Consider the following 25,543-nt stretch of genomic DNA (forward strand, 5'->3'; position numbering starts at 1 on the left):
GCCTTGCAAGTCACCAAACTTATGGCAAATCCACTCCAATCGGCATTTGAATCTGGTTGCTGTATACTGTTCAAGTCTGCCCACCTTTTCAAGCTTTCCACTCAATGGACAGTTTCCCCCAACAATTGAAAACTCTGGAAGGGCTTCCTCCTGTCCTGGGCCTCTGTAGGGGGGAGGGTGTAGCTGATCCCCATAGCAATAACTTGCCTAATTCATCAGATTTTCACTGCTCTGGATCATATGCTGTAGCCAGCTTACTACCTCCTCTCTGTGCTCCCTAAGCTATGACTTTGGATGAGGTCCCTATGCCAGGTAATGTTTCCAAACTAAATTCTTTTTTTTTTTTTTGAGACAGAGTCTCACTATGTCACCCTTGGTCGAGTGCTGTGGTGTCACAGCTCATAGAAACCTCAAACTCTTGGGCTTAAGTGATTCTCTTGCCTTAGCCTCTCAAGTAGCTGGGACTATAGGTGCCTGCCACAATGCCCAGTTGTTTTTTTTTTTTTGCAGTTTTTGGCTGGGGCCAGGTTTGAACCCACCACCTCTGGTATATGGGGATGGTGCCCTACTCCTTGAGCTACAGGTGCCACCCATGCCTGGCTGTTTTTTGTTGTAGTTGTCATTGTTTGGCAGGCCTAGGCTGGGTTTAAACCACCAGCCCCAGTATATGTGGCAGAGCCCTAGCTGCTGAGCTACAGGCACAGAGCCCCAAACTAAATTACTGATACGGACTTTTTCTGATTGTATCTAATTTCAGTCATATTTTAAGTCATCTAAACTTAAAACTGAGATTAGTGATTTTGGGTAATTAGCACCTTTTAACTCAATGAAAACATCCTATTTAAAAAACTAAATGTATTACCTCATTTAGAAATTAAAATATCGTCATATTTCATGTAACAACAGGACACCTTCTGAAAAAAGTTTCATTAGGTGATTTTGTTGTTGTGCAAACATTACACAAACCTAGGCAGTAGAGTCTATATGGTATAGTCCAATGTTCCTAGACTACAAGCCTGTCCAGCATGCTATTGTACTGAATCCTATAGGCAACTCTAACACAATGGTAAGTATTTTGTGTATCTAAGCATGGAAAAGTACAGTAAAAATACTACTTTATAATCCTATGGGGCCGCCATTGAATATGTGATCTACAGTTCACCAAAATGTTGTTACAAGGTACGTGGCTACGTTTTTTTTTTTTTTTTTTTTGAGATGGAGACTCAAGCTATCCCCCTGGGTAGAGTGCCATGGCATCAAAGCTCACAGCAACCTCCAACTCCTGGGCTCAAGCGAGTCTCCTGCCTCAGCCTCCCAAGTAGCTGGGACTAGAGGCACCCACCACAGTGCTGGCCATTTTTTGGTTGCAGCCATCATTGTTGTTTGGCGGGCCCGGGCTGGGGATACGAACCCGTCACCTTAGGTGTATGTGGCTGGCGCCTTAGCCAATTGAGCCACAGGCGCTGAGCCGTGGCTACGTTTTTAAAAAGACACCCAACTTCTAATACTCAAGAATGAAAAGAAGCACAACTTCCACACAAAATAGCAAACTCAGGTTTTGTTATTTTTTTTGAGACAGAGTCTCACTCTGTCACCCTGGGGAGAGTGCCATGGTGTCATCATAGCTTACAGGAACCTGAAACTGTTGGGCCCAGACTTGACTCAATCTCCTGAGTAGCTGGGACTACAGGCACCTGTAATAATACCTGGCTAAATTTTCTAGTTTTAGTAGAGACATTGCTTTTTGCTCAGGCTCGTCTCTTAACTCCAGAGTTCAGGCAATCCACCCACCTTAGGTTCCCAGAGTGCTCATTACAGGCATGAGCCACTGTGCTCAGCCAAACTTAGCTAACTTAAATTACCTTTTCATTTTCAGCAGTTAACTTCTTGTTCTCATCAAACAGCATTGCTCGTTCTCGTTCGTATTTATCTTTTATTGTCCCTACTGCCTCCTCCATCTCATTATGCCTGAGAAAGTAAGAGAAACAGTTTTAAAAGTGTATAACTTGTTTAATATTCATATTTATGGAGTGGATATAAGCTTCCATTTTCTAAATGGAGGAGCCCATGAAAACTTACCGTTCTCGTTTTGACTTTTCTAATTTGTCTTTTAACATTAAGATTTCTTTTTGCAGGGCCAACTGGTGGCTTTCTGAATCATGTACCTCCTTCTTCACATTTTTCACTTCTAGCACATGGGAGGCTTCACGTCTGACCAATTCCTCTTCATAAAATAAGACTTTTTTCTCAAGCTCGGATTTTATTTTGGAAATCTCTTGCTGATGCTCTAAAGTGGCACCTGGTCCCCGGCCTCCTTGCTTCATCTGAAGATAAAGGTTAAAGTAACTTGACAAATCTCTGTGTCCTCCCAAGGGTCATATTGTTCTTTTATCCTCACCATGTACAGGCACCATCTCAATGAATGCTGTTGTGCCAGGACTATACCAAGTAACATAGCTGACCTGGGTAATGTGAACCAGTATGTAGGGAATGACAGGAACTGCCCTGCAGAGGGGATCTACTTGGGTGCCCAGAGGCTCTGTCCCACACTGTTGTGACCTCTTCCCGGTCATTTATTCACATGACAACATTGTCTTTGAGGGCTCAGAGCCACGCCCCTTTCTGGTGACAGGGGTGACACTGAGGTCTCTCCTCTTATGGGTTGAAGGTGGGAAGACACTGACAGCAATCCAACAAAGGAACAGATGAGATGCTAACACAGGTCATGTAATAAGGAATGGGGGACACACAACAGATGGCACCTTTGAGATGGCAGGTGACATATGAAGTGAGATGTCAGGTTAGAGGCAAAGGGCACAGGTTAGGGTAAGAGGAATGAGGTGGGAACAGGCTCATGACACAGAGAGAGGCAGGCAAAGCTGGGTAGCAGCATATATCACCAGGGACAAGGCAGGAGGGCAGCTGAGGGTGAGCAGTAGGAGCCCAGTGAGGCCCTGACTATGGAAGCAAAGCACTCTGACTTCTGACTGATAAGCCCATGCTGGCTGCCATGTGGAGAGGAGGCTGAGCTTAGCACAGGCTAAGGAGCCTCAGGCACAAGTTTGCCAAGGTCTGTGCAAGCCACACTGCTGGTGGCTGGATCAGGAAGTGACAAACACAGTGGAGAGGAACAGATGTCTAAGGCCGTGGGAAGAGCTGATGGATTCCCCAAGGTGGGAGGAGAAAGAAGACCCATGGCGCCCACCTCACAGGTAGGGATACCCAGGCTGTGCTAAGCTGACCAGGAGACCCAGCCACCAGACCCCTTGTCAGACTTGGCCACTGCAGCCTTCTGCACTCAACCCCTCCCTGGTCTCCTTGTTGTTCTCTGGCCCCATAGCTAGCCTGGATGGATGACCAGCCTGTCTATTACACAGGCAGTAACATGCCATAAGCTTGAAGGGGCTTTTCCAAAACTGAACTCTGCTCAATTTAGAAAATCAGGACGTGAAAAAAGATATGAACTGATTAGATGTTAGTTTACTAGAAGTTATGCAGAATTACCTAAAACTTTTATATAAGGAAGGAAAGAAATGAACTTATTCTTTAAGAATGGAGGCTGTTGTGAAGGCAGGGGTCACTCCTGTTCCCCCAAGTGCCCTGTGTCTTATCTGGACAAGTGATGGAAGATGATTTCCACATAACAGCATTAGGATGAAAATCTTTCTCTCCTGGCTAAGAGTAGAGACCCTAACCCAGCACTACCTTGAGGGCCTCAAGCTCACTTTCTATTTGCTTGGAGAAGTTCTCACTGTGCTCACGAAGCTTGTGCTCCTTTGAGGCCTCGGCAACAGCATCCTCAAGCTGAGCTTCCAGCTACAGAAAGAAGATCCACTTTTTATTAACACCAAACAAACTCTGCATCATTAGCTAGACTGTCACCCAAAGGACCTCTAGGAGAACAAAACCTTAGAGGATCTTTTTCTTTCTTCACCCTTTACCAAATTTTATCACAATTAATAGCTAAGAAATATGTGTTGAGGTTTAACTGCAATGACTGGTTAGTAATAAAACAACTTAAATTCTAATTTAAACTGATAATTGAGATTAACTTTTAAGAAAAGATACTGACTTATGAAATCAAGTGGTTCTGATATCTATAGAATGTGGGTTTTTTTATTAGGACAATTTGAAACATGCACAAAAGGAGAGCACAAGATTGAGGCCACACACTGCACCAGGCTGGCTTCCTCTACATGTCTATGCTCAGATCATTCCAAGGCAGGTATCCACACTGTATCATTTCATCAATATTTGGAATGGTAATTCCTAATTAGGAACCTCATTAACTTGAGTTGTGCTTGGCTGCAAAATTTGAGTTGCAAAATAAACTATCTAGGAAGAAAACAAATAGGTATTTTGAGGCTAAATAACAAAGAGCCCTGAATGTGAAAGAAGAGATTGAGATTGCTGTGAACTTGCTTGAATTTGCTGTTATCAAGTAGTAAATATTAATAAAATTTTATTTCAAGCATTGCTTAAAATAGTAACAGATCAGTTAACAGATCTGTTAATCATCTATTAACAGAAGAACATTTAGAACATCTTGCACAGAAGATCTCAAAATGAAAGGTCCTGTGAAGGGGTCTGAAACTTCAGGAGCCAGGTTTTCTTCATATATAATACTTTTTTTTTTTTTTTTTTAAAAGACAGAGTCTCATTCAATTGTCCAGGCTAGGTTATACTGGAGTCAGCCTAGCTCACAGCAATTTCAAACTCTTGGATTTAAGTAATTCATTTTTCTGCCTCTGCCCAATGAATAGCTGGAATTATAGGTGCCTGCCATGATGCCCAGCTAATTTTTCTATTCTTAGTAGAGATGGGATCTTGATCTTGCTTAGGCTAGTCTTGGACTCCTGAGATCAGGTGCTCCACCTGCCTCAGCCTCCCAGAGTATTATCATTACAGACGTGAGCTACCAGCCAGATCTAGAATATTTTTCCAAAATAGCATAACAGATTGAATATAAGAAACATATATGAGAACCCAGGTGTTTTCTATAAAGCCAGTTACTAAAAAAGTACAAATATGTAAAAAATGTCAATCCTCTCACTAAATTGTTTTAGAAATAGCTTTTTATAAAAATGTTATTTATGTTAACATATTATAATGGGTTTACCATTGTAAAGGAAAAAATTCTCAGTTTTAATTTCTGCTATTAAGAGAAATACATATTAAGAGCTATAACCACAATAAGAAAAGCTCTTTGGGGTCCTCAACAATTTCTAAGAGATAAAGGAGGGCTAAAACCAGAAGTTACAGAACTGCTGATCTAAAGAAATTGACTTGAAGTACATTAGGCTAAGATTTGTTCTTGTACTTCTGTCTACCCCACATGGACTATAGATGTTCACGTTTACTCAAGCCATGCTCTATCATGTCATGACAGAGAAATCTTTAGTAATCCTAGCTATTTAGGCTGAAGCAGGAAGATCACTTAAGCTAGGCATGGCCAACCCCCTTTTCCCCTGCTGAACATTGGAAGAAGAGTTGTCTTGGGCCATGAATTTTAACACTTAATGAAAGCTGATGAGCAAATAAAAAGGTCTATGCATAATTTCTGTAATATCTAATACCACAGATAAGCAAAACAGGCCTTAAATAATTGGCATGTGTCAGGTTGGACACCCCTAGACCAAGAGTTTGGGCTGCAGTGAACTATGATTGCATCATTGCACTCCAACTTGGGGGACAGAGTGAGACTCTGTCTTAAAAAAAAAAAAAGAAAATTCACAAATAGATTTTGATGGATGGATGACAATTACAAAATAAATGCTTTGGCAGAAGAATTTACACGGCTTTACGTAAAATTTAAGATCCATTTTAAGGTAATTTATGTAATTGCCAAGTTATGTCCAAGTTTTCAAAGATTTTTTTTTTAGAGACAGAGTCTCACTTTCTCACCCTTGGTAGAGTGCTATGGCATCACAACTCACAGTAACCTCCAATTCCTGGGCTTATGTGATTCTCTTGCCTCAGCCTCCCAAGTAGCTGGGACTTCAGGCGCCCACCACAACACCCGGCTATTTTTTGTTGCAGTTTGGCTAGGGGCTGGGTTCAAACCCACCACCCTCAGTATATGGGGCTGGCACCCTACCCACTGAGCCACAGGTACTGCCCTTCAAAGAGGTTTTATTAAGATTATATGACAGTCCAATCAATATAATCTGATACATTCCAAAAGGTACCTCTTTCCTGAACTTCTCAGATTTGCGGATTTCCTGCCGCATTGAGTCAATTTTTTGCATGGCCACCTCCATCTCCTCCTCTTTGTCCCGGAGTTGGCGGGACACTTTCTGCTTCTGAGAGCGGAGTTCTGCCATGCGCTCATTGAGTTCTGAGAACTCTTGTAGGGCCAGTTTTCGCTGCTGATGAGCATCTTTGAGTTCTTTGGCTTGGGATTTCAATCGCTCTGAAGCTTCAACTAATTGCTGAATGAAAAGATTACAGATGTTATAAATGTTTCATATTTAATTAATGAAGATTTAGAAGGCTGGAAGGTCAGTGTTACAATACATTAAAGAGTTAAAAGTGATAGCCAGTGCTGGGTATAGATTAGAGCCATAGATCTAAGAACTGACGTTGGAAAAAGCCCTTTGCTCTGCTCCACTCCAGACACACATGCAACTAGGAAGACCACCTGGGCTCATGTGCTAAGAATTAAGTGCACACCAGAAAGACCCTGAAACCACATGTAGTAGTAGCCTGCTCACACGATGCCTGGCCCCATTAATTGTCAACTTCTTCCCCGCATCATCTATACACTCACAGAGGTGGATGAAGCACAAATTTGGGTACTCAATCTAGTTACACAGCAGAAATAGAAAAGGACATGTATACACAGGAATCCTTAGTATTTGAATCAAAGTGAAGAACTGTATAAAAATAATCATTGCCCAGCTAGCCCTTCACTAGACTAAGGTATGTAAGCTGACTGTCCCTCCAGGTACACAGCTACACCTGGGCCTTACCACTGGCTGCACTGACAGCCTTGGCTTCCCTGAAGCCAGTGGTCAACATCTAGCTGTTCAGTCACTGTCACTCCTGTTGGTCTAAGACTGGAAGTGACAAGATCTAGAGCAAGCTGACAGATCTGGGCCCAGAACAGCAAGAATTACCACAACTGCCAGATCAAGTACATAAATAAATGTATTTTAGAAAACATTAACATAATTGTGGTATTAATACACTAGTGATTCAGCACAAAGCTTCAAATATCTTACTGCAAATCAACTTATAAAAGAGTTATGAGGAAAGGAATTGCCTAAATCTTAACAAATGGTCTCTTTTACAGTTCCCTATTATCACCAGAAGTCCCTTCTTAAAGCAGAGGACAGAGGTTGCTGCAGGGGTACAGGGGAGAAGGAGGGCGGAAAACCCAGGTGACAGACACAGCATGTGTCACCGCAGATGCTATGATGCCCTCTGGACTGGATGCTCACTGGAGAATAGGGGAGACTCTGCTTAGGGGCTGTGCATCCACTGGGTGCAGCATTGATCCTGAAGCTAGGTCTGCCCTTGTGTCCTGCACTCAGCACAGAGACAGGCCACACACAAGTTCAAAGAGGTCTTCGAACATCTGCACAAACTCAAGCAAATAAAACTTCAAAAAGTCATGTAAACCTCTCACAGCACCCAGACTGCTCACCTTGTGAAGGTCCTCCTTCTCCTGCCGCACCATGCGGTACTGCTTCTCCAGCCCCCTCAGCCGCTGCGTGGAATCCTCCCGCTCTTGGCGAAGTGCCACTGTGTCCTCAAGTTGTCGTTCAAGCCTACATGAATCTGAGCAATGGAGGAAATAAATTATGTTCCTTTCTATGCAGTGATATTATCCGGGAACTTTATGTTAGATGACTTACTGATAGCAAATTATTTAATAATTCACAATTTTTTTCATTCAGAGGTTTTTTAAACTTCCTCTCTCACACACTCACATACGTGCATGTACACACATACATACACAGTCTCACAGGCACAACCACTCACCTACTGGTAGTGAGCAGGCTCACCATACTTTAATTTGGTCATCTGTTTGCCAGCTCTCTTCTCCAAGGACTATGAGCCCTTAGGTGGCACATACCTGTCTGCATTAGTCTTTGTAAACTTGTGTGACCTAGCACAGTTCTTGGACCTTTCTCAGTGTACAATAAAGGTATTAGTGGATAACCAACTTAATCAAAGTAATATTCTGGATCAGGATGATGATGTTCCACATAGGAAATGGACAGAAGGTAACAGATTCAAAGTGATTTATAGTGAGATAACTGCAGGGCCAAACCATTTGAAATTAAGAGTAAGGGCTTAAAAGTGATTTGAGTCTTTGGAAGCCTTGATAGCCTTTGAACCCCCTAAGAATGGTGGTAACAGTAGTCTAGCACCTGCAATACTGATAAGTAGGCACAGACACTGATGAAAACTTTAGAAAGAAAGAAGATCTAGCAACTCTGCCCCAGAGTTAAGAAAAGAAAAACTAAGATAAAGAAATATAAAATCATCTAAGACCTTATGGATAAAATATTAGGAACTGATTTTAACTATAAAATTATATGATTAGGAGCCAGGTGTGGTGGCTCATGCCTATAATCTCAGCACTCTGGGAGGCCAAGATGGGAGGATCACTTGAGGTCAGGGGTTCAAGACCAACCAAAATTAACTGGGTGTGGTGACTCATGCCTGTAGTCACAGCAACTTGGGAGGCTAAGGCAGGAGAATTGCTTAATCCCTGGAGTCTGAGGTGGCAGTGCGCTCTGACAATGCCACTGTATTCTAGCCTGGGCAACACAGAGGCCCTACCTCAAGCAAACAAACAAACAAAACAAATCCAGATATACACATGTATTATTAGAATTAAGCAAGTGGGGAACATAATTTCATATATACTAACAAAATATCAGAACTCTAAGTAGGTTTGCTAAAGCTTACTTTTTTTTTTTTTTGCTTTTCCATCTTATAAAAAGGACTCTAAAAATTTCCTTTTAAAAGATCATGTCCAATACATACTAAAGAAGCTATACTTTAAAACATTTACCTGCTATTTTATTCTTCAAACGTTCAATTTCTTCATTTAGCTTTTTAATTTCTTTATCTCGGTTTGAATTGCCCAGGGCCCGTGTGGAACTATGAAGGGACTGCACAGTCTGGGTGGACTCTAAGGTAGAGAGACAAAGCTTGAATGCAAGATAGTCCTGTGGGGCAGCGCCTGTGGCTCAAAGGAATAGGGCACCGGCCTCATATGCTGGAGGTGGCAAGTTCAAACCCAGCCCCAGCCAAAAACTGAAAAAAACAAAAAAACCAAAAACCAAAAAACGATAGGCCTGTGGCAGTGGCCCCTGGCCTGTAGAGAGCCAGCTGTGCCTCTCACCTTGCAGCTTCCTACTCAGCTCCAGCTTCTCCTGTTCCAGCCGGCGTATCCTTCTTTCATATGCTTCAATCTGCAGGCTATTCTCTAGATCTCGCTGCACATCTTCATCTTTGGTTAATGTGTTAGACTGCATTATGCTCTTCAGAGAGCCTCGATCAGAAAAGCAGCTGTGAAATAAAGCAACAGACTTTCTGATCTGCTGAGGATTTACAGTGATTTCATTAGTATTTAAAAACTTCCTGAGATGAAATATTGTCTTTTTTAAGCAAACAAAAACAAACAAACATATCTGTGAAAAGAATTTATTGTTTATGAAGCCAAAGTTAGACAAGAGCCTTCCTTACTCTAAGTGCCTGGATGATCAACAGACACTAAAAAAGACCTCCCCTAAGTCTAGCTAGAGAAAATGCCTCTGCGAAGGAGGGGAAATAGAAGTAGTATATCACCACTGATGCTTATCTAGAATGCAAACACAGAAGGCATTCTGCACAATGACTGAGGCTTAAAGGGTAGCACTGACCTTTGCCTGGAGAAGAGTATTGTGACCAGGGCTGCACATGCCATCAGGGGTGTCCTGGCTCAGCCAATAACTGGCTAAGCAACCCAGGACAGCTCCTTCAACCTTGCAGGTTCATCTTCTTCCCCTACAGACTAAATTGCAAACCCTAGCACTCTGGCCAGCATGGCCAAGCCACTCATCAAAGACCAATGACTTAATGATATACACACCAGGGACACAGACTAAAGCCAAAGATGGCCCTTATTTAACAATAAGAGCCCGGGCTGGATTCGAACCCACCACCTTAGGTCTATGCGGCTGGCGCCTTAGCCACTTGAGCCACAGGCGCCGAGCCACTACTTGAAGCTTTATAGAAAAAGTTTGCCAATCCTGATATACATTATCACATGCAGTCATCAGATATGTATTTTGTAAGGACAAAAAACCACCTAACACCTCTGAGTAAAGCCTTCCCATCCCTCCTGGCACAAGCATGCACATGCACAGAAGTACTCTCTCAAGAACTGTTCCTACCCCCAGGGAAGGTTCTGCCTGAGGAATGATAAATCCAGACATACCTTTCTGTTGTAAATGTAAAACCAATGAATGGCAAATGTAATCCAGAAAAGCCTGTATGAGAACCAGGAGGTAATATTTCCTGCATAAGAACATATACAACAAAAATGAAATCTGTGTTCAAACAAACAGGGAAAAAGAGGAAAGAATTATAGTCATATTGACAGGAGGGCAGCACTGGGCAGAATCGTGAGGCCTTGGAGAACGCTGATTCCCTGGCGTCATCTTCAGGGGAGCACAGTATTAGCAGCTCTGTATTTCTCACTCTTGGCTCTATCCATTGTAAATACAATGTAGTTAAGAGGATAAATGCACTAACTTTGATGATAACAGCACAGGCCAAAATGGGATCTGGCTAGTGATTTTCAAACTTTGTAATGCCAAAAACAGGTGAAGCCCATCTGAGGATTCAGAGCCGACGCCCAAGGCAGAGGGAAAATTTGGAACTCTAAGGTAGACTATTTTAGATAAATAAGTTTATAACAATTCTGTTTTTCTGCTTGAGGATCTTTCTTTATTACAAAAATAACCAAAGTTATTTATCAGGGAAATTTCAATGTGGAAATAGTTTCTTTGGAGTCTAGGGGAAAAAATCCTTTCACAACGATAATACTTTCCTCAGTTTTTTCTCCATGTTGACTAAAAGTTCAGCTCTTACTCTGAATGTGGAGCCATCAAGGCAAATATTAAATGCAAACAGATTTAAGTCTTTCATGAAGCTACCTGGGGTACTTAACAGTTTCTCCTAAGAACCTCTGTTTCTTAAGAGTTTTCCCAAGGTCATAATCATTTATTTTTAAGAGGTTCTGAGGGATAAAAAACATACAGAGCAAATAACACACTATTTTAGTAGGAGAAATTTTCTAAACTAAGGAGTAATAGGTAGGCCTGGTGGCTCATGCCTGTAATTCCAGTGCTTTGGAAGGAATGATTAAAGATAGGACTTTGAGACTAGCCTGGGCAACACAGCAAGACCTTGTCTCTATAAGAAATAAAAATTAACCAGACACCGTGGTGCATGCTTATTATAATCTCAGCTACTCAGGAAGTTTAGGCAGAAGGATGACTTGAGCCCAAGAGTTGGAGGTTACAATGAGCTATAATGCACCATGGCATTCCAGCCTAGGCAACAAAAAGAGACCCTGTTTCTTTAGAAACAACAAAAAAAGGAGTAATAAACAAGATTTTTCTTTTACTTGGTTAAACCTTATTTTCTCTATCCCCAAACCAAGTCACAAAATAATTTTATAAAATATGAACAAAACTCTCTAGGACCAAAGGTACTTCTGACAAAGGGGTCCTGTCAGACCACACCAGAATACCAGAAAAGTCCCATAGTTGGTACCTAACTTAGAAATTCTATAATCTTAAATTTCATAGAGGGAAATAAAATGAATATAATAAAATTCATTATCATTGTTGTGGCTCCTGAACTTCTTCTGTATAAAGAAACATAAAGGTAGACCCTGAGACCTATAATGGTAGAAAGATTTAATGCACTCTCAGATGCAGAGAAACAGACCAAAAACTAAGACGCTGACACACTATCCACTAGACTGTAGGTCAAGCCTAAGTGCTGACAGGGCTGTAGAGAAGCTCTATATAATAATGTATGTGACACTGCTTTCAGTACCAGGAAATAAAAGCAAAAAATATTTCTTTTCTTTTTTTTTTTTTTGAGACAGTCTTACTATGTTGCCCTCAGTAGAGTGCTGTGGCATTATAGCTCAAGGCAATAAGGCAATCTCAAACTCTTGGGCTTTAGTGATTGCCTCAGCCTCCCAAGTAGCTGGGACTACAGGCGCCCGCCACAATGCTTAGCTAATTGTTGCTGCTGTTGTTGTAGTTGTCATTGTTGTTTGGCAGGCCTGAGCTGGGTTTGACCCCGCCAGCCCCCGTGTATGTGGCTGGCGCCCTAGCTGCTGAGGAGGTGCTGAGCCCAAAAATATTTCTAATGAGTTCAGAAACAAAAGGCCTGTTTAATTCAACTTTACTTGGACTGAGTAACCAGAATTTTTTTTTTTTTTTTTGAGACAGGGCCTCAAGCTGTCCCCCTGGGTAGAGTGCTGTGGCATTACAGCTCACAGCAACCTCCAACTCCTGGGCTCAAGCGAGTCTCCTGCCTCCGCCTCCCAAGTAGCTGGGACTACAGGCGCCCGCCACAATGCCCGGCTACTTTTTGGCTGCAGCCGTCATTGTTGTTTTGGCGGGTCCGGGCTGGGGATTCGAACTCGCCACCTTAGGTGTACGTGGCGGGCGCCTTAGCCGGTTGAGCTATAGGCGCCGAGCCACCAGAATTTTTTAAAAGAGACACTAGGGACTAAACTGAAGGCTGAAATAAAAGGTACACTGTGTCCTGATACAAGTGCTAAGTTTCAAAAAAATCAGTACAGTTCTAAGATTTATTAACTTGATAAGCCACATCAACACAATACTGCTAATATTCAGATCCACTATGAAAAAATATTGAAAACAAAAAAAATATCCGCACTTACAGTATTTCTTAGCACATCATCATCCACATCAAAGTTAGATGTGTCAGAAGGACTGCTCACATCAGGAATATAAGGTGCTTCTAGGTTTCGTATATTTTCCCAATTAAGACCTTCAAAAAATGCGTGCTTTTTGAAATCCTCTATTCCATTCTGCCCCAACCGACGCTCTCTGCTGCAGATCAGTCTCTGAATGAGGTCTTTTGCTTCTTCTGATACATCTGTGACATGGGATGGGAACTGAAATCGTTCCTAGGGATTGGGGAGAAGGAGGAATAAGTGGATAAGCAGACATATTCAGAAAAATTTCAGATGTGTAGACATTACAGGAAATGAAGTACAAACAACTGCTCAAGGCAACAGTCATTTTGTTACCATAGTTCATGGTAACTAAATGCAAACCAAAGCTAATGAATTTTAATTCCAGAAAGGCAAAAAAGAAAACTATTAATCTTTTTGCCTTTATTCATGGCAAACTTGTTACCACACTGTACATAAATTAAAACAATAAGAATTTTTACCCATCAAGGTGGCAAAGAATGTTGATAAGATACTATGGTGGGAATGTAAATGGGCACAACCTCTTCAGAGTGTGAGATGGGCAGACTGCAGTATGTTATCTGGCTCAGTTTTTGAGTGAGTGTGAGAAAAAGAAAACAGGCCAGGTGTTGTGGCTCATGCCTGTAATTCTAGCACTCTGGGAGGCTGAGATGGGTAGACTGCTTGAGATCATGAGTTTGAGACCAGCCTGAGCAAAAGTGAGATCCTATTTCTTTTTTTTTTTTTTTTTTTTTTGACACAGAGCCTCAAACTGTCCCCCTGGGTAGAGTCCCGTGGCATCTCAGCTCACAGCAACCTCCAACTCCTGGGCTCAAGCGAGTCTCCTGCCTCTGCCTCCCAAGTAGCTGGGACCACAGGCGCCCGCCACAACGCCCGGCTATTTTTTGGTTGCAGCCGTCATTGTTGTTTTGGTGGGTCCAGGCTGGGGATTTGAACCCGCCACCTTAGGTGTACGTGGCTGGCGCCTTAGCCGGTTGAGCTATAGGCGCCGAGCCCCTATTTCTTTTAAAAATAGAAAAGACTAGCCAGGTGCCATGGCGGGTGCTATGGCATGTGCCGTAGACCCAGCTACTTGGGAAGCTGAGGTAACAGGATCACTTGAGCTCAGGAGTTTGAGGTTGCTGTGAGAGCTAAGATACCATAGCACACTACTCAGTGACAGAGTGAGACTCTGTCTCAAAAAAAGGGGAGAAAACAATGGTTAGAAAACAATATTGAAGTGAGAAAATGAACAGCTCAGAAAGAAAGAAGACAAGACAAGAGAAGGGACGAAACAGCATCAAGGAAGGATGGGGCCATGTGATCACTTACAATAGCTGATTTCTGGGGAACAGATTTGAGAATCAAAGCCTCTAATGGACAAATCTAGAAGCACAGGTCAAAGTATCCAACTGGACCTGCCCCCCAGTCATCCCAAGGTGCCCCTCTACTCAACACAGGCAATGCAGATGTCTACATCTGTGTACAGAAACCCACTCCTCCCCTAGGGAGTGTGAGCTCAGCGACTCCAGCAGCCTCCAACATGGAACTTCAGGACACCCTTGAAGTTCCTCCTCTACCCATGCCCGCATCTCCTGTGTCAGCACCTAGTGCTGATCCCACCTCCTGACTCTCTCCCTGGCCTGGTATAAACCCCATCATCTCTTCCTGAACTGCTTCATAAGCTCCTTAACTGATTGCCCTCCCTCTATGTGGGCTCCCTCTTTACCTAAAGGTCTGAGCCAGATAACATAAAGAAACAGGGATGTGAAACCTATCTTACTTCATGGTTCATGATCTTCCCATAGGTCTCCACGAGTGACTCTGCATAAAATGGTGTTTCTCCATAGAGCATCTCATACATGCAGACACCCAAGGACCACCAGTCACACTCAGGCCCGTATTTGCCCATGCCGTCCTCCATTGCTTGCAGAATCTCCGGTGAGATGTAGTCAGGTGTGCCCACGGCCACAGAGGACTGAACCTTAGGGGAGAAGGAGGTGCTGAAAGGAAACCCAAGAGCATCTCTAACCACTTATTTCTAACTACTTTCTCTAAAAAATATGGGGGCAGCAGGAGATATATAAGATAATCATGGAATAAAACTGGTGAATGATCATGATTTAAAAGCTTAATAACTCAAAATTTAATGCAAATAAATCTTCTCTTGTAGCGCTAAACATTGAACAGTTCCCAGAATGAATAAGACTATTACAAATGTGGTCTCTTTCTCGATGCCCGAATGGCTACCATGGCCCCCCAAACTGCAACTTCTCAAAGTCTCTAAGGTTGGCATGTCTCACAATCTCCATCACTGCTCCCAGAGTGGTCTGGGGACCGTATGTGATTGGCTAGCTTTCTGACTTTTATTACATGCAGCATATACAGACTCTTGTTAAAGAGGCTCTTGTTAGAATGGAGACTGTGGATGGGGCCCAAGATTTCCAACAAGCCCCCAAGAGATGCTAAGGCTGCTTGCTCACTTACAACCCACCTTGTGGTCTCCCAAATGGGAACACCTAGATGTTGGTCTAAGCATTAGCTGGGTGTTTAGGCATCAGCTAGGTACTTAGGCATTCCCTAGACAGGAACAAGAAGGCTAAGACCATCACTACCACCCCTCCCCCAACTCTCTCCCTGGCCTTTACTTCCCTGGAGGAAGTAAACAAATCCTCAGCTATTACCATTAGCAGGCACATGCCTGAACACAGCAACAGCTCTGATGGTTAGAAAACTGCCACCAGCAAGGACATCCATCATCACAGAGGAAGTAAGAGGAGACTAGTTAACTGGGGAATCATCTACTGGAACACACAGAGCCACCCCTGAGGCTGCTCAGTCTAGAAGACTGAGGGTCAGGCAGGAACCAGAGAGAGAACAATCATAGGTCTGTCTGGGGAAAGGCCAAACTCTCCCCTGAGCCCCCTCAGAGAAAAGAGCCACAGGTACAAGCAGCACCTGAAGCCAACAGTGGTGAGAAGTGCTGAGTCTCCATGAAGCAGTATGGGATTCTGCCCTGATCACATGATCAGCCACTTCTCCGTATTAGTACACTGCCCTGCCCACAGGAGTTCTGCTGCGGATGTGAGATGACTGAGGATGTTAGGCAGTAACTCCTGCTAAGTGTCCACCATGATGGAGGTGATATGCAGTAAGAAGGGTAACCCAGTCTAACTCACATCCATTTTAGTCACTGGGAGGTTGCATTTAAAGATAGCACCAACTCATCAATTAATCAACTGGTAGCCAAGACTTTTAAAAACAAGAAGACTGGTTTTGTGGGAAGAAAAGTGAGCAAATCACTTCATTCCTTTTAAAACCCTCTCAACTGAGGCCAGTTTTATGGGTTCTTTTACTGCTGCCTGAAGACTTACTAGCAAGAAATGAAGGAACTGCTCTCTTTTACAGAAGTATTTTATGTTAGGTTTTTTAGTAAGTATAGGTTTTAAGGAAGAATAAACTCCCAAATGTGTAAGAATAAAATTGTGACAGTGGCGACAGGAGACGCAGAGTATTCCTAGTGCAGTTAAGTACAGTTTGCCAGAAGCAGCTGCTAACTGGCCCCTTCAAACCACTCAGCACACACTGGTATGACTGTAGTGTTAAGACCACTTCAGCCTGAGGCCCTAGCCAATTCAGGAGCAACCTCCTATTCTGCAGTGGGAATGTCAACTGGCCTTGATCATACCCCAAATATGAAGAACCCATAAGGAGAAAACGACTGACAGGCAGTTACCTGCCCCAAACAAAAGTGAGAATGTACAATTATGCAGTTATTGTCTGCCCATCTGACCAGCTTGGATGGAGCATTTTAAGGAAAAACCCAAGAGTGGCCCCCATTTGCTGTAGTGTCAGCATGCCCTTAGTTGTGTAGGGATTTAAGGAGAACTGTTGACTCCCCATTTTTGGAAGGCATACATATTATTTTTGCGAACATAGAAAGCAATAAAGATGATACCAAATTAAAAAAAAAATTCCCAGAATAGAAAATTTCTACTGCCTCCCAAATGGATTTACTTTCTTAATTTACATTAATAAACTTGGCTGCTTAAATTCAAGCCCTTTCTAACTAAAAGCCAAACCCAAAACTAAGTGGAAAATCTCCAACAGAAATACCTACAGTTCCATCATCATTCATCTTCAAACATGATCCAAAGTCAGCCAGGCGAATATGACCATTCACATCCAAAAGGACATTGTCAGGTTTAATGTCTCTGTTAGTAAAATAAATACATAAATTAACCATTTCCATGCAACACAATAGGTAAGTCAAAGACCCTAACCAGTAGATCAGTTCAGAAAATGCTAATACTATCCATGAAAAATCTAAGAAAAATGCCTCTGTGTGAGGGCTCAGTCTGTATGATAGCAGCAGTCTTTACCACTGCCACTCATTAACCTGGACAGACCAAATGCTTCTTCCTATCCATCTCTCCACCCAGCTAACAAATACTTCCTGAGCACCTCCTTAGTGCTAGGCACTGTGATAGGCAATGTGGGGTCAAGAACGGTGCCTCTGCACACAAGCTGAGGTGTCAGAAAACAAATACACAAATACATACATATGCAATGTCATCTCAGAGTATAAGCTACATGCTAAGTTCAAGGAAGAAATATAAAACAAGGTAAAGGGACAGAGTGAGGTGCATGGAAGGTGGTTGTTACCACTGAAAAAGAGTGAATAGCTTGAGTAGACACTTAATGAAGTAAGAAAGTCAGTGAAGATTGGGGGCAAGACTGCTACAAACCACCATATATCACCAAATTGTATTTTATGCATGAAGACAAGAAAGTAGAGAGATCTGCCCAAAGTTATACAGCAGCAAGTGGTAGAGCAAGAAAGTAAACACAAGTCAACTCTCACTAAAGCCATTTTCTTAACTACCTTTCTACATACTTCCAAACACATGTGTATGTGGCCAAGGCAGTTAGAGCACTAGCCCTCTTTCCTGGCAGAAAATGAGCTTATGTGAATGGTATGAAAGGGGACATAAAGCTTTAAAAGCAAAGAAAGATGTCTGTCAAAAGATAAGTACAAGTATGTTCCCAGAAGCACTACTCATAACAGCCAAAAAGTAGAAAAAATCTTAAATGTCTACCTTCAAGAGAATGGACAAACAAATTGGTCTCTATTCATGTGATGGAATGTTCTACCTCAATGAAAACAAATGGGAGAACCAATGACTCCCAACAACATGGATGAATCTCAAAAACAAATTAAGTAAAAGATGACAATTCTTACCAAAAAACCAGAAACAACAACAAAGCAAAAGAAAACTCTAGCATTGCACTCCACATAGAAATATGTATCCTCAAATAAATATTCAGAAATATGAAAAAGAAAACACAAAATCTCATATAGCATTTTAAAAGAACCACAAAACCCCCCAGAACTAAGAAAGAAACTAGACAAAAACATGAAGAATTCTTTAATGCAGGAAAGAAATAGAAGAAGATAACAACTTTTTCAGAAATGAAGACTAAATTGTAAGATGTCCAAAGAAGAATAAATCCAAATAAAAATCTAATGAAAGACTGAAGAAAGGGAGGAAAAGATTTAGAAAAATAATGTGAGGTAAAGAAAGAAGTAAAGAGGGAGAAAGTAGTTGGTGAATGAAATGAAACACAGGCAAAGAAAGCCAATTATAAATATCACTGGAGTCCCTCAAGAAATCAAAATAAAACATAACCAATATTTGAAACTAAATCCAAGAGAACTTCCCAAAAATAAAAAAAACTTGAATCTATAGACTGGAGAGGGCCCATCAGATTAAAAAATAAAAAAATCCTACCTTAAGGAGCCTGAGCTATTTATAAGTTAAAAAAAAAAAAAATCAATGTCCTATTTACTGAAGGCAGACAATATATTAAAGACCATATGGAAAAACGAACACATGAAAACAACCAGGGGAGCACTGGGGAAAAACAGAGAGGTGTGATGGGATTAGCCCTATAAGATTTCAGTGCCCATCATAAAGCCTCCATAATTACAGCAGTATGGTGAGTATGTGGAGAGGTGTAGGAAGGCAATGGAACAAAAGAAACTGAGTCTATGACGAAGATGACATCTTGAATCACTGGGGCAAAGATAGCTTCAATGGGTGCTGTCATATCATTGGGGCAAATATAGCTTCAGTGTTAGTGTTGTGACATCCAGAAAAGTATTTAAAGATAAAATCATACCCATTCTTTGTGCCATATATAACAAAAAACTCCAAATGAGTCCATGGTCCATATATAAAAATAAAACTTATGAGTAAAAAAGTAAAACTAATAAAACAAAAATTGGATTTTTTTCCTTTGGGGGTAAACAAAGGATTTCTAATTATGACTCAAAGTCCATATGTAATTATATTAAAAACATTTTTTAGATTTGCATGCCAAAAAATTATAGTAAAGTTGAAAAACAAATGGCAAACTGAGAAAAAGTATTTGTGACATGTACCACACAGATAACAGATAAATTCTCCTTTAACAATTGAAGGAAGAAAGCCAGAAATCCTACAGAAGAATGGGTAAAACACATAAACAACTCATACAGGTACACAAAGATATAAAAATAATATTCAACTCATAAGGAAAATGAAAAAGAAAATAATTGTATGAAAAATGTTTGAGCCTGCACTACCCATTCTACTAGTGGGAATATAAAAAGGTAATCCCTAAGGGGGAAATCTGCATGTCTAACAAAGGTATTTATGTATTTTATGCCTCTTTTGACCCAGTAATCCTACTTCTAGGAATTTACCTTAAAGACACAAACAATACAAAAACATATAATTTATCACAACATTATTTATAATCTCAAAACACTGGAAAATACCTAACCACTCACAGGAGACTTGTTGAGTCTCAGCAGTTACAAATAACAGAGTACTATGCAAATATGAGTACTATGTACATATAAATTAAAAAAAAACCCAAAATGCAAAAAGTTAGCAATTTAGTACACTAGCTTTTATCTAAAAAAGGAGAAATAAAACATTTGCTTATCATATACAGACACAGGGATGGTAAAGCAGAAGACAGCGGGCTTGCTGTTTATCATGGATATGGGGAATGAGGTAGATGGAATAGGGAAGGAGTGACACTTTTCCTAGTATATCTTTGTAAAGTTTTGGTGTTTTAGAAGCATACTAATGTTCTATGTACATAAACAATAAAATTAAGTCAACAAAGACGGAAGGGGCCAGGTGCTGTGGCTCATGCATATAATCCTAAAACTCCGGAGGCTGAGGCAGGTGGCTTGTTTGAGCTCAGGTGTTCAAGATAAGCCTGAGCAAGAGCAAGAACCCATCTCTATCAAAAATGGAAAAATTAGCCAGGTATGGTGGTGCTTGCCTGCAGTCCCAGCTACTCAGGAAGCTGAAGCAGGAGGATTGCTTAAGCCCAGGAATTTGAGGTTGCTGTGAGCTATGAGGTCATGGCACTCTACCCAGGGCCACTGAGTGAGACTCTGTCTTCTGGAAAAAAAAAAAAAAAAAGGAAGGAAGGAAAGTCTAAAACAGAAAACTGATTAGAACCAGTGAACCCAACTCTATTTCAAATAAATAACATAACAACACTGAGGGTATCATGGGATAGTAAAAGCAAAACGATCTAAGTAACTTATGAACACTGAACTTGAATTAGTGGAGCTGAGAGGTAGGACACCAGTAACATGGGGAGAATTGCAAACAAATTCCGAGCTCTTCTCAGTAGATTTTGTAGTCATACAGGCAGAGAAATACTAAAGCTACTTTAGACACATTATAGGACAGAACAAATTGAATCAACATGCTATTGTTGCTGGGAGCCAGAAATGTTGGGGGGGAGGCAAAAATATGGAATAGGAGAAGCCAGGAAGTTAACATGGGATTTCCAAAGCAGTACAGGTAGATGTATAGGTACATCAAAGCATGTGTACATATACCTATATTTTACTAATTCTTTCCATTGAGGGGGCCTTGAAGTAGACACCACTGTAAGTAATGAATGAGCACTCCCAGCACCCAGAACTTGGTTTTTAAAACCATTCCTCACTAAAAGAACTAGAGCTTCAGAAGAGAAGTAACTGAATTGGGGTGCAGAAGTACGAGATGAGCCAGAACTAAAGGCACTTTCAAAAACTGAGGAGGACACATCATAAACACTGGAGGCAGGAAGAATGCCAAGAATGCCAAAAATGGGACAATCTGAACACAAAAATAATGAAGACAATAACAAATTATAAACCCTGGGAGAAAAAAGAACCCTTGTATTTATTATTATTATTATTATTATTATTTTTGAGACAGAGTCTCACTGTGTTGCCCTGGGTAGAGTGCTGTAGCATCACAGCTCACAGCAACCTCCAACTCTCAGGTTTAAATGATTCTCTTGCCTCAGCCTCCCAAGTAGCTAAGACTACAGGCCCCTGCCACAACGCCTGGCTATTTTTTTTTGTTGTAGTTGTCACTGTTGTTTGGCAGACCCAGGCTAGATTTGAACCTGCCAGCTCCAGTGTATGTGGCTGGCGCCCTTAGCCGCTGAGCTACAGGTGCTGAGCCAGGACCCCTGTATTTAAATTGCCTGATGATTGGTCTTTAAAGAGGGCCTGGAGTTTGGAAATCATCATTTTGAACCATGCAAAAACAGGTCTAGGCAATAAGTGTCAATGAACACTAAATCTAGGGAGGACATTTTTGAGAAGAAGAGACATATGCATGATCTTCAAGTATCTCCCCTGAGAGAAGAGATTACTAACTATACCATAGAAAATTTTAACAAAATTTTAACTGGGTTATCTATTGGATCACCACTGTGGGGCAGATGTATACCGTGTGGCTCCAGGCATAAAACCCTAAGAAGAACATAAATTTATACACACACATTCTTGACAGAGAATGAATGCAATCTCAATCTAGCCTTAGGAAACATCCGACCAACCCCAAGTGAGAAGTGTGCCAGCATGGGATGCTAAATTCCTCAAACAGTCAATGTTCTCCAAATGTATCAATGTCATAAAAGACAAAGAAAGAATGAGGAACTATTCCAGATTAAGAGACTGATTGAAAAGACATAAGAACTAAATATAACATATGATCCTAGATTCCATCTATCTGTACTTCTGGGAAGGAAATACTATAAGTGATGCCCCGGGGTCAATGGACAAAATTTGAATACAGATGGTAAGATTAAATAGTAGTAGTAAGCACTGAGAGATGATGTGGTTCATATGTACAATTTACTCTTACATGGATCAGGAAAAAATATTCAGATTCACATTAAGTTACATGAAATAAAGAATTCAGCCAGCACAGGGCCTCACTTTGGCAGGCCCAGGACGGAGGATGGCTTTAGGCTAGGAGTTTGAGACCAGCTTGGGCAACACAGTTAAGCCCCTGTCTCTATAAAAATATTAAAAATTAGCCAGGCGTGGCCAAGCACAGTGGTTCATGCCTATAATCCTATTACTCTGGGAGGCCAAGGCAGGTGGACTGCTAGACCAGCCTGAGCAAGAGCAAGACCCTGTCTCTACCAAAATAGAAAGAAAAAACAAACCTAGGGTACACCTGTAGTCACAACTACTCAAGAGTCTGGGGCAAGGATTACTCAAGCCCAAGAGTTCCTGTGAGCTACAGAACTCTACTCAGAGCAACAGAGTAAAATTCTGTCTCAAAAAAAAAAAAAAAAAATTAGCCAGGCATGGCAGTGTATGCCTGTAGTCCTACTACTTGGGAGGCGAAGGCAGGAGGATGGCTGGAGTCCAGGAGTCAGAGCTTCCCTTGAGCTATGATGACACCACTGCACTCCAGCCTATACACTAGAGAAAATCCAGTCTCAAAAACCCCTCAAATTAAGCATTTAGCCCTTTAAAAACACCCAGCCACGTTTCAGGTGCTCAACAGCCACATGTGGCCAGTGGCTGCTGTCCTGAATGGTACAGATTATAAAATACTCCCATCATTGCAGAAAAGTCTACCAGATGGCTGGATGGCACTAAGGAAAGGAAGCTGTGACCACCCGGGGCGGGGGGGGCGAGTATGATGGGCCCATAAATTTTTTAGGCATGGCTGCTATTGCTTTTTATCTGAGTACTGGCATGAGCAAATGCATTTTGTAGACACTCACCTGTATACCTACAATTTGGGAGCTTTTCTGAATATATCTCAATAAAATTTACATAAAGAAGAATGGACTTTGATAAGTTACAAAACCCCTTCCTAAAACAAGTATAAATGACAACGACTTATTTATTTATTTATTTATTGGAGACAGAGCCTCACTATGTTGCCCTCAGTAGAGTGCTGTAGCATCACGGCTCACCGCAATCTTAAACTCTTGGGCTTAAGCGATTCTCTTGCCTCAGCCTCCCAAGTAGCTGGGACTACAGGTGCCCCCCACAATGCCCAACTATTTTTTGGTTGCAGTTGTCATTGTTGTTTAGCTGGCCTGGGCTGGGTTCAAACCCGCCAGCCTGGGTGTATGTGGCCAGTGCCGTAACCAGTGTACTACAGGCGCCGAGCCAATGACAATGATTTAAATGATGTTTTTGCTGAGAACCAGCAAGCTACTAGATATTAAATGACAGATACAGTACCTGCTTTATACAAACTGTCACAATTAATTCTCAGATCAACCAGCTTTGTAAGGTAGATGTTATTGTCCTCTTTTTACAGAAGAGAAAAGTGAGGATCAGTGATTTGCTGTCTGCTTCCAAACTTGTGCTTATTTCACACTCCCTATCGTGAATCCAAGTGTTCACACCTATCTGTGTGACACTGTGTCAGTCAAAGAATAAACTTACCATGTCAGCAATTGTTTAAGGAAACCAGAATACAAAAAAAAAAAAAAACAAGTATTTTTGTCTCGTATTATTATAAGAACTTCAATTAAAATAAAATCTTTAAGACTTAAAGAAAAAAATCAAAATGAAACTACCTGCTGAATGTATCATTTTCACTAATAAAAATACTGTTTTGAGGGTGGGGCCTGTGGCTCATACACAGAGGGTGGTGAGTTCAAACCCAGCCCTGGCTAAACTGCAACAAAACAATAGCCAAGTGTTGCGGTGGGCGCCTGTAGTCCCACCTACTCAGGAGGTTGAGGCAAGAAAATCACCTAAGCTTGGCTCAGCATCTGTGGCTCAGGTGGCTAGGGCACCACCACATACACCTAAGGTGGCGGGTTCGAATCCAGCCTGGGCCCGCCAAACAACAATGACGGCTGCAACCAAAAAAATGGCTAGGCGTTGTGGCGGGTGCCTGTGGTCCCAGCTACTTGGGAGACTTGCTTGAGCCCATGAGTTGGAGGTTGCTGTGAGCTGTGATGCCATTGCACTCTACCCAGGGTGACAGCTTGAGGCTCTGTCTCAAAAAAAAAGAAAATCACCTAAGCCCAAGACTGGAAGTGCTGTGACGCCACGGCACTCTACTGAGGGTGACAAAGTGAGACTACGTCTCTAAAAAAGAAATAAAAAAAAAATACTGTTTTGACAGTGAATGAATGCATAATTCATATTTAAATAAATCCCAAATTTATTTCAGAGGAACAAAATCTTCATACATTATATATAAGGGATGCCAAAAAAATGTATACACATTTTAAGAAAGGAAAAATCTGTATTAACATTGTAATACTCAATATATACTGATAATGCTTGTTATTTTGTATTGCTTATAACTGCAGAAGTCAAATGGGACTTGAGTATTACAATATTAATATGGTGATTCTTTTCTTAAAATTTATACATTTTTTTGTAACCCCAATATACTGTATGTTCACTTCCCAATAGGCTCCACCAGTGTTCGGAAAGAAGGAATTTATTGATCCCCTTCAAAATGTGACTACTTTTTTTTTTTTAAACAGTTTATTTATTTATATTTATTTTTTACAGTTTTTGGCTGGGGCCGGATTTGGACCCACCACCTCTGGTATATGGGGCCGGTGCCCTACTCCTTGAGCCACAGGCACTGCTCCCAAAATGTGACTATTCTGAAAATTATGAAAAGGAGATGCTGGATGCTACAATGGACACTAGAGGTAAGTAAGCTTTTCATAAGTCTCTCTATATGGGACAAAAGGCTAAGCTTAGGTCGAAGTGCAAATAGCTATTAATAGCATTTGGGGGGACATTTAGAAGACTTCTCCACATTTGCTAATTTTCTGGCATCCCTCTCTTATAAGAAAAGAGTGAAAGAGAAAGAAAGGGAGAGGTAAAAGAAAGAAGAGAAGGAGAGAGGAAGGAGAAAACAAAGGAAGGCCAACACCCCAGGAAGCAGAAGCAGATCTAGCCCCCTCCTCTTCCTTCCTCATGATGGGGCACTCCCAGGATCTCAGCCCACTTTAGAAAACTTTTCATCATGTCCCCCAGCCTCCACCCTCTCCTGTGTGCCACCCACACAAATAGAAGAGGACCAACTGAAATAATACAGGATCAATTTATATGTTAATAATAAAATCTATACCTAGCTTCCTGGAAGAAACAAATTAAAGATAAAAGTAATGAGACTGGGCCGCACCTGTGGCTCAAAGCTGTAGGGCCTCAGCCCCATGTACCAGAGGTGGAGGGTTCAAACACAGCCCCAGCCAAAAACTGCAAAAAAAAAAAAAAAA

The 25,543-nt window shown here is 41.5% G+C and overlaps 1 protein-coding gene across 1 annotated transcript in view; it reads right to left on the reverse strand.

Moving 5' to 3' along the window:
- Positions 1 to 25,543, reverse strand: part of CDC42BPB (CDC42 binding protein kinase beta) — a 134,217-nt gene that overhangs the window by 42,182 nt on the left and 66,492 nt on the right. Inside the window, exons 6-16 of the mRNA XM_003799330.3 lie at positions 17,088 to 17,181; positions 14,751 to 14,951; positions 12,932 to 13,180; positions 10,439 to 10,518; positions 9,362 to 9,528; positions 9,029 to 9,148; positions 7,649 to 7,782; positions 6,189 to 6,431; positions 3,706 to 3,816; positions 2,080 to 2,324; positions 1,863 to 1,968 (exon numbers count right to left, since the gene is read on the reverse strand). Coding sequence (XP_003799378.1) covers positions 1,863 to 1,968; positions 2,080 to 2,324; positions 3,706 to 3,816; positions 6,189 to 6,431; positions 7,649 to 7,782; positions 9,029 to 9,148; positions 9,362 to 9,528; positions 10,439 to 10,518; positions 12,932 to 13,180; positions 14,751 to 14,951; positions 17,088 to 17,181 — 1,750 coding nt within the window. The remainder of the gene's footprint in view (positions 1 to 1,862; positions 1,969 to 2,079; positions 2,325 to 3,705; positions 3,817 to 6,188; positions 6,432 to 7,648; positions 7,783 to 9,028; positions 9,149 to 9,361; positions 9,529 to 10,438; positions 10,519 to 12,931; positions 13,181 to 14,750; positions 14,952 to 17,087; positions 17,182 to 25,543) is intronic.

Source organism: Otolemur garnettii, unplaced genomic scaffold (genome assembly GCF_000181295.1).
Source record: "Otolemur garnettii isolate 467f Iridium unplaced genomic scaffold, OtoGar3 scaffold00149, whole genome shotgun sequence".
In the NCBI taxonomy this organism is placed as follows: domain Eukaryota; kingdom Metazoa; phylum Chordata; class Mammalia; order Primates; family Galagidae; genus Otolemur; species Otolemur garnettii.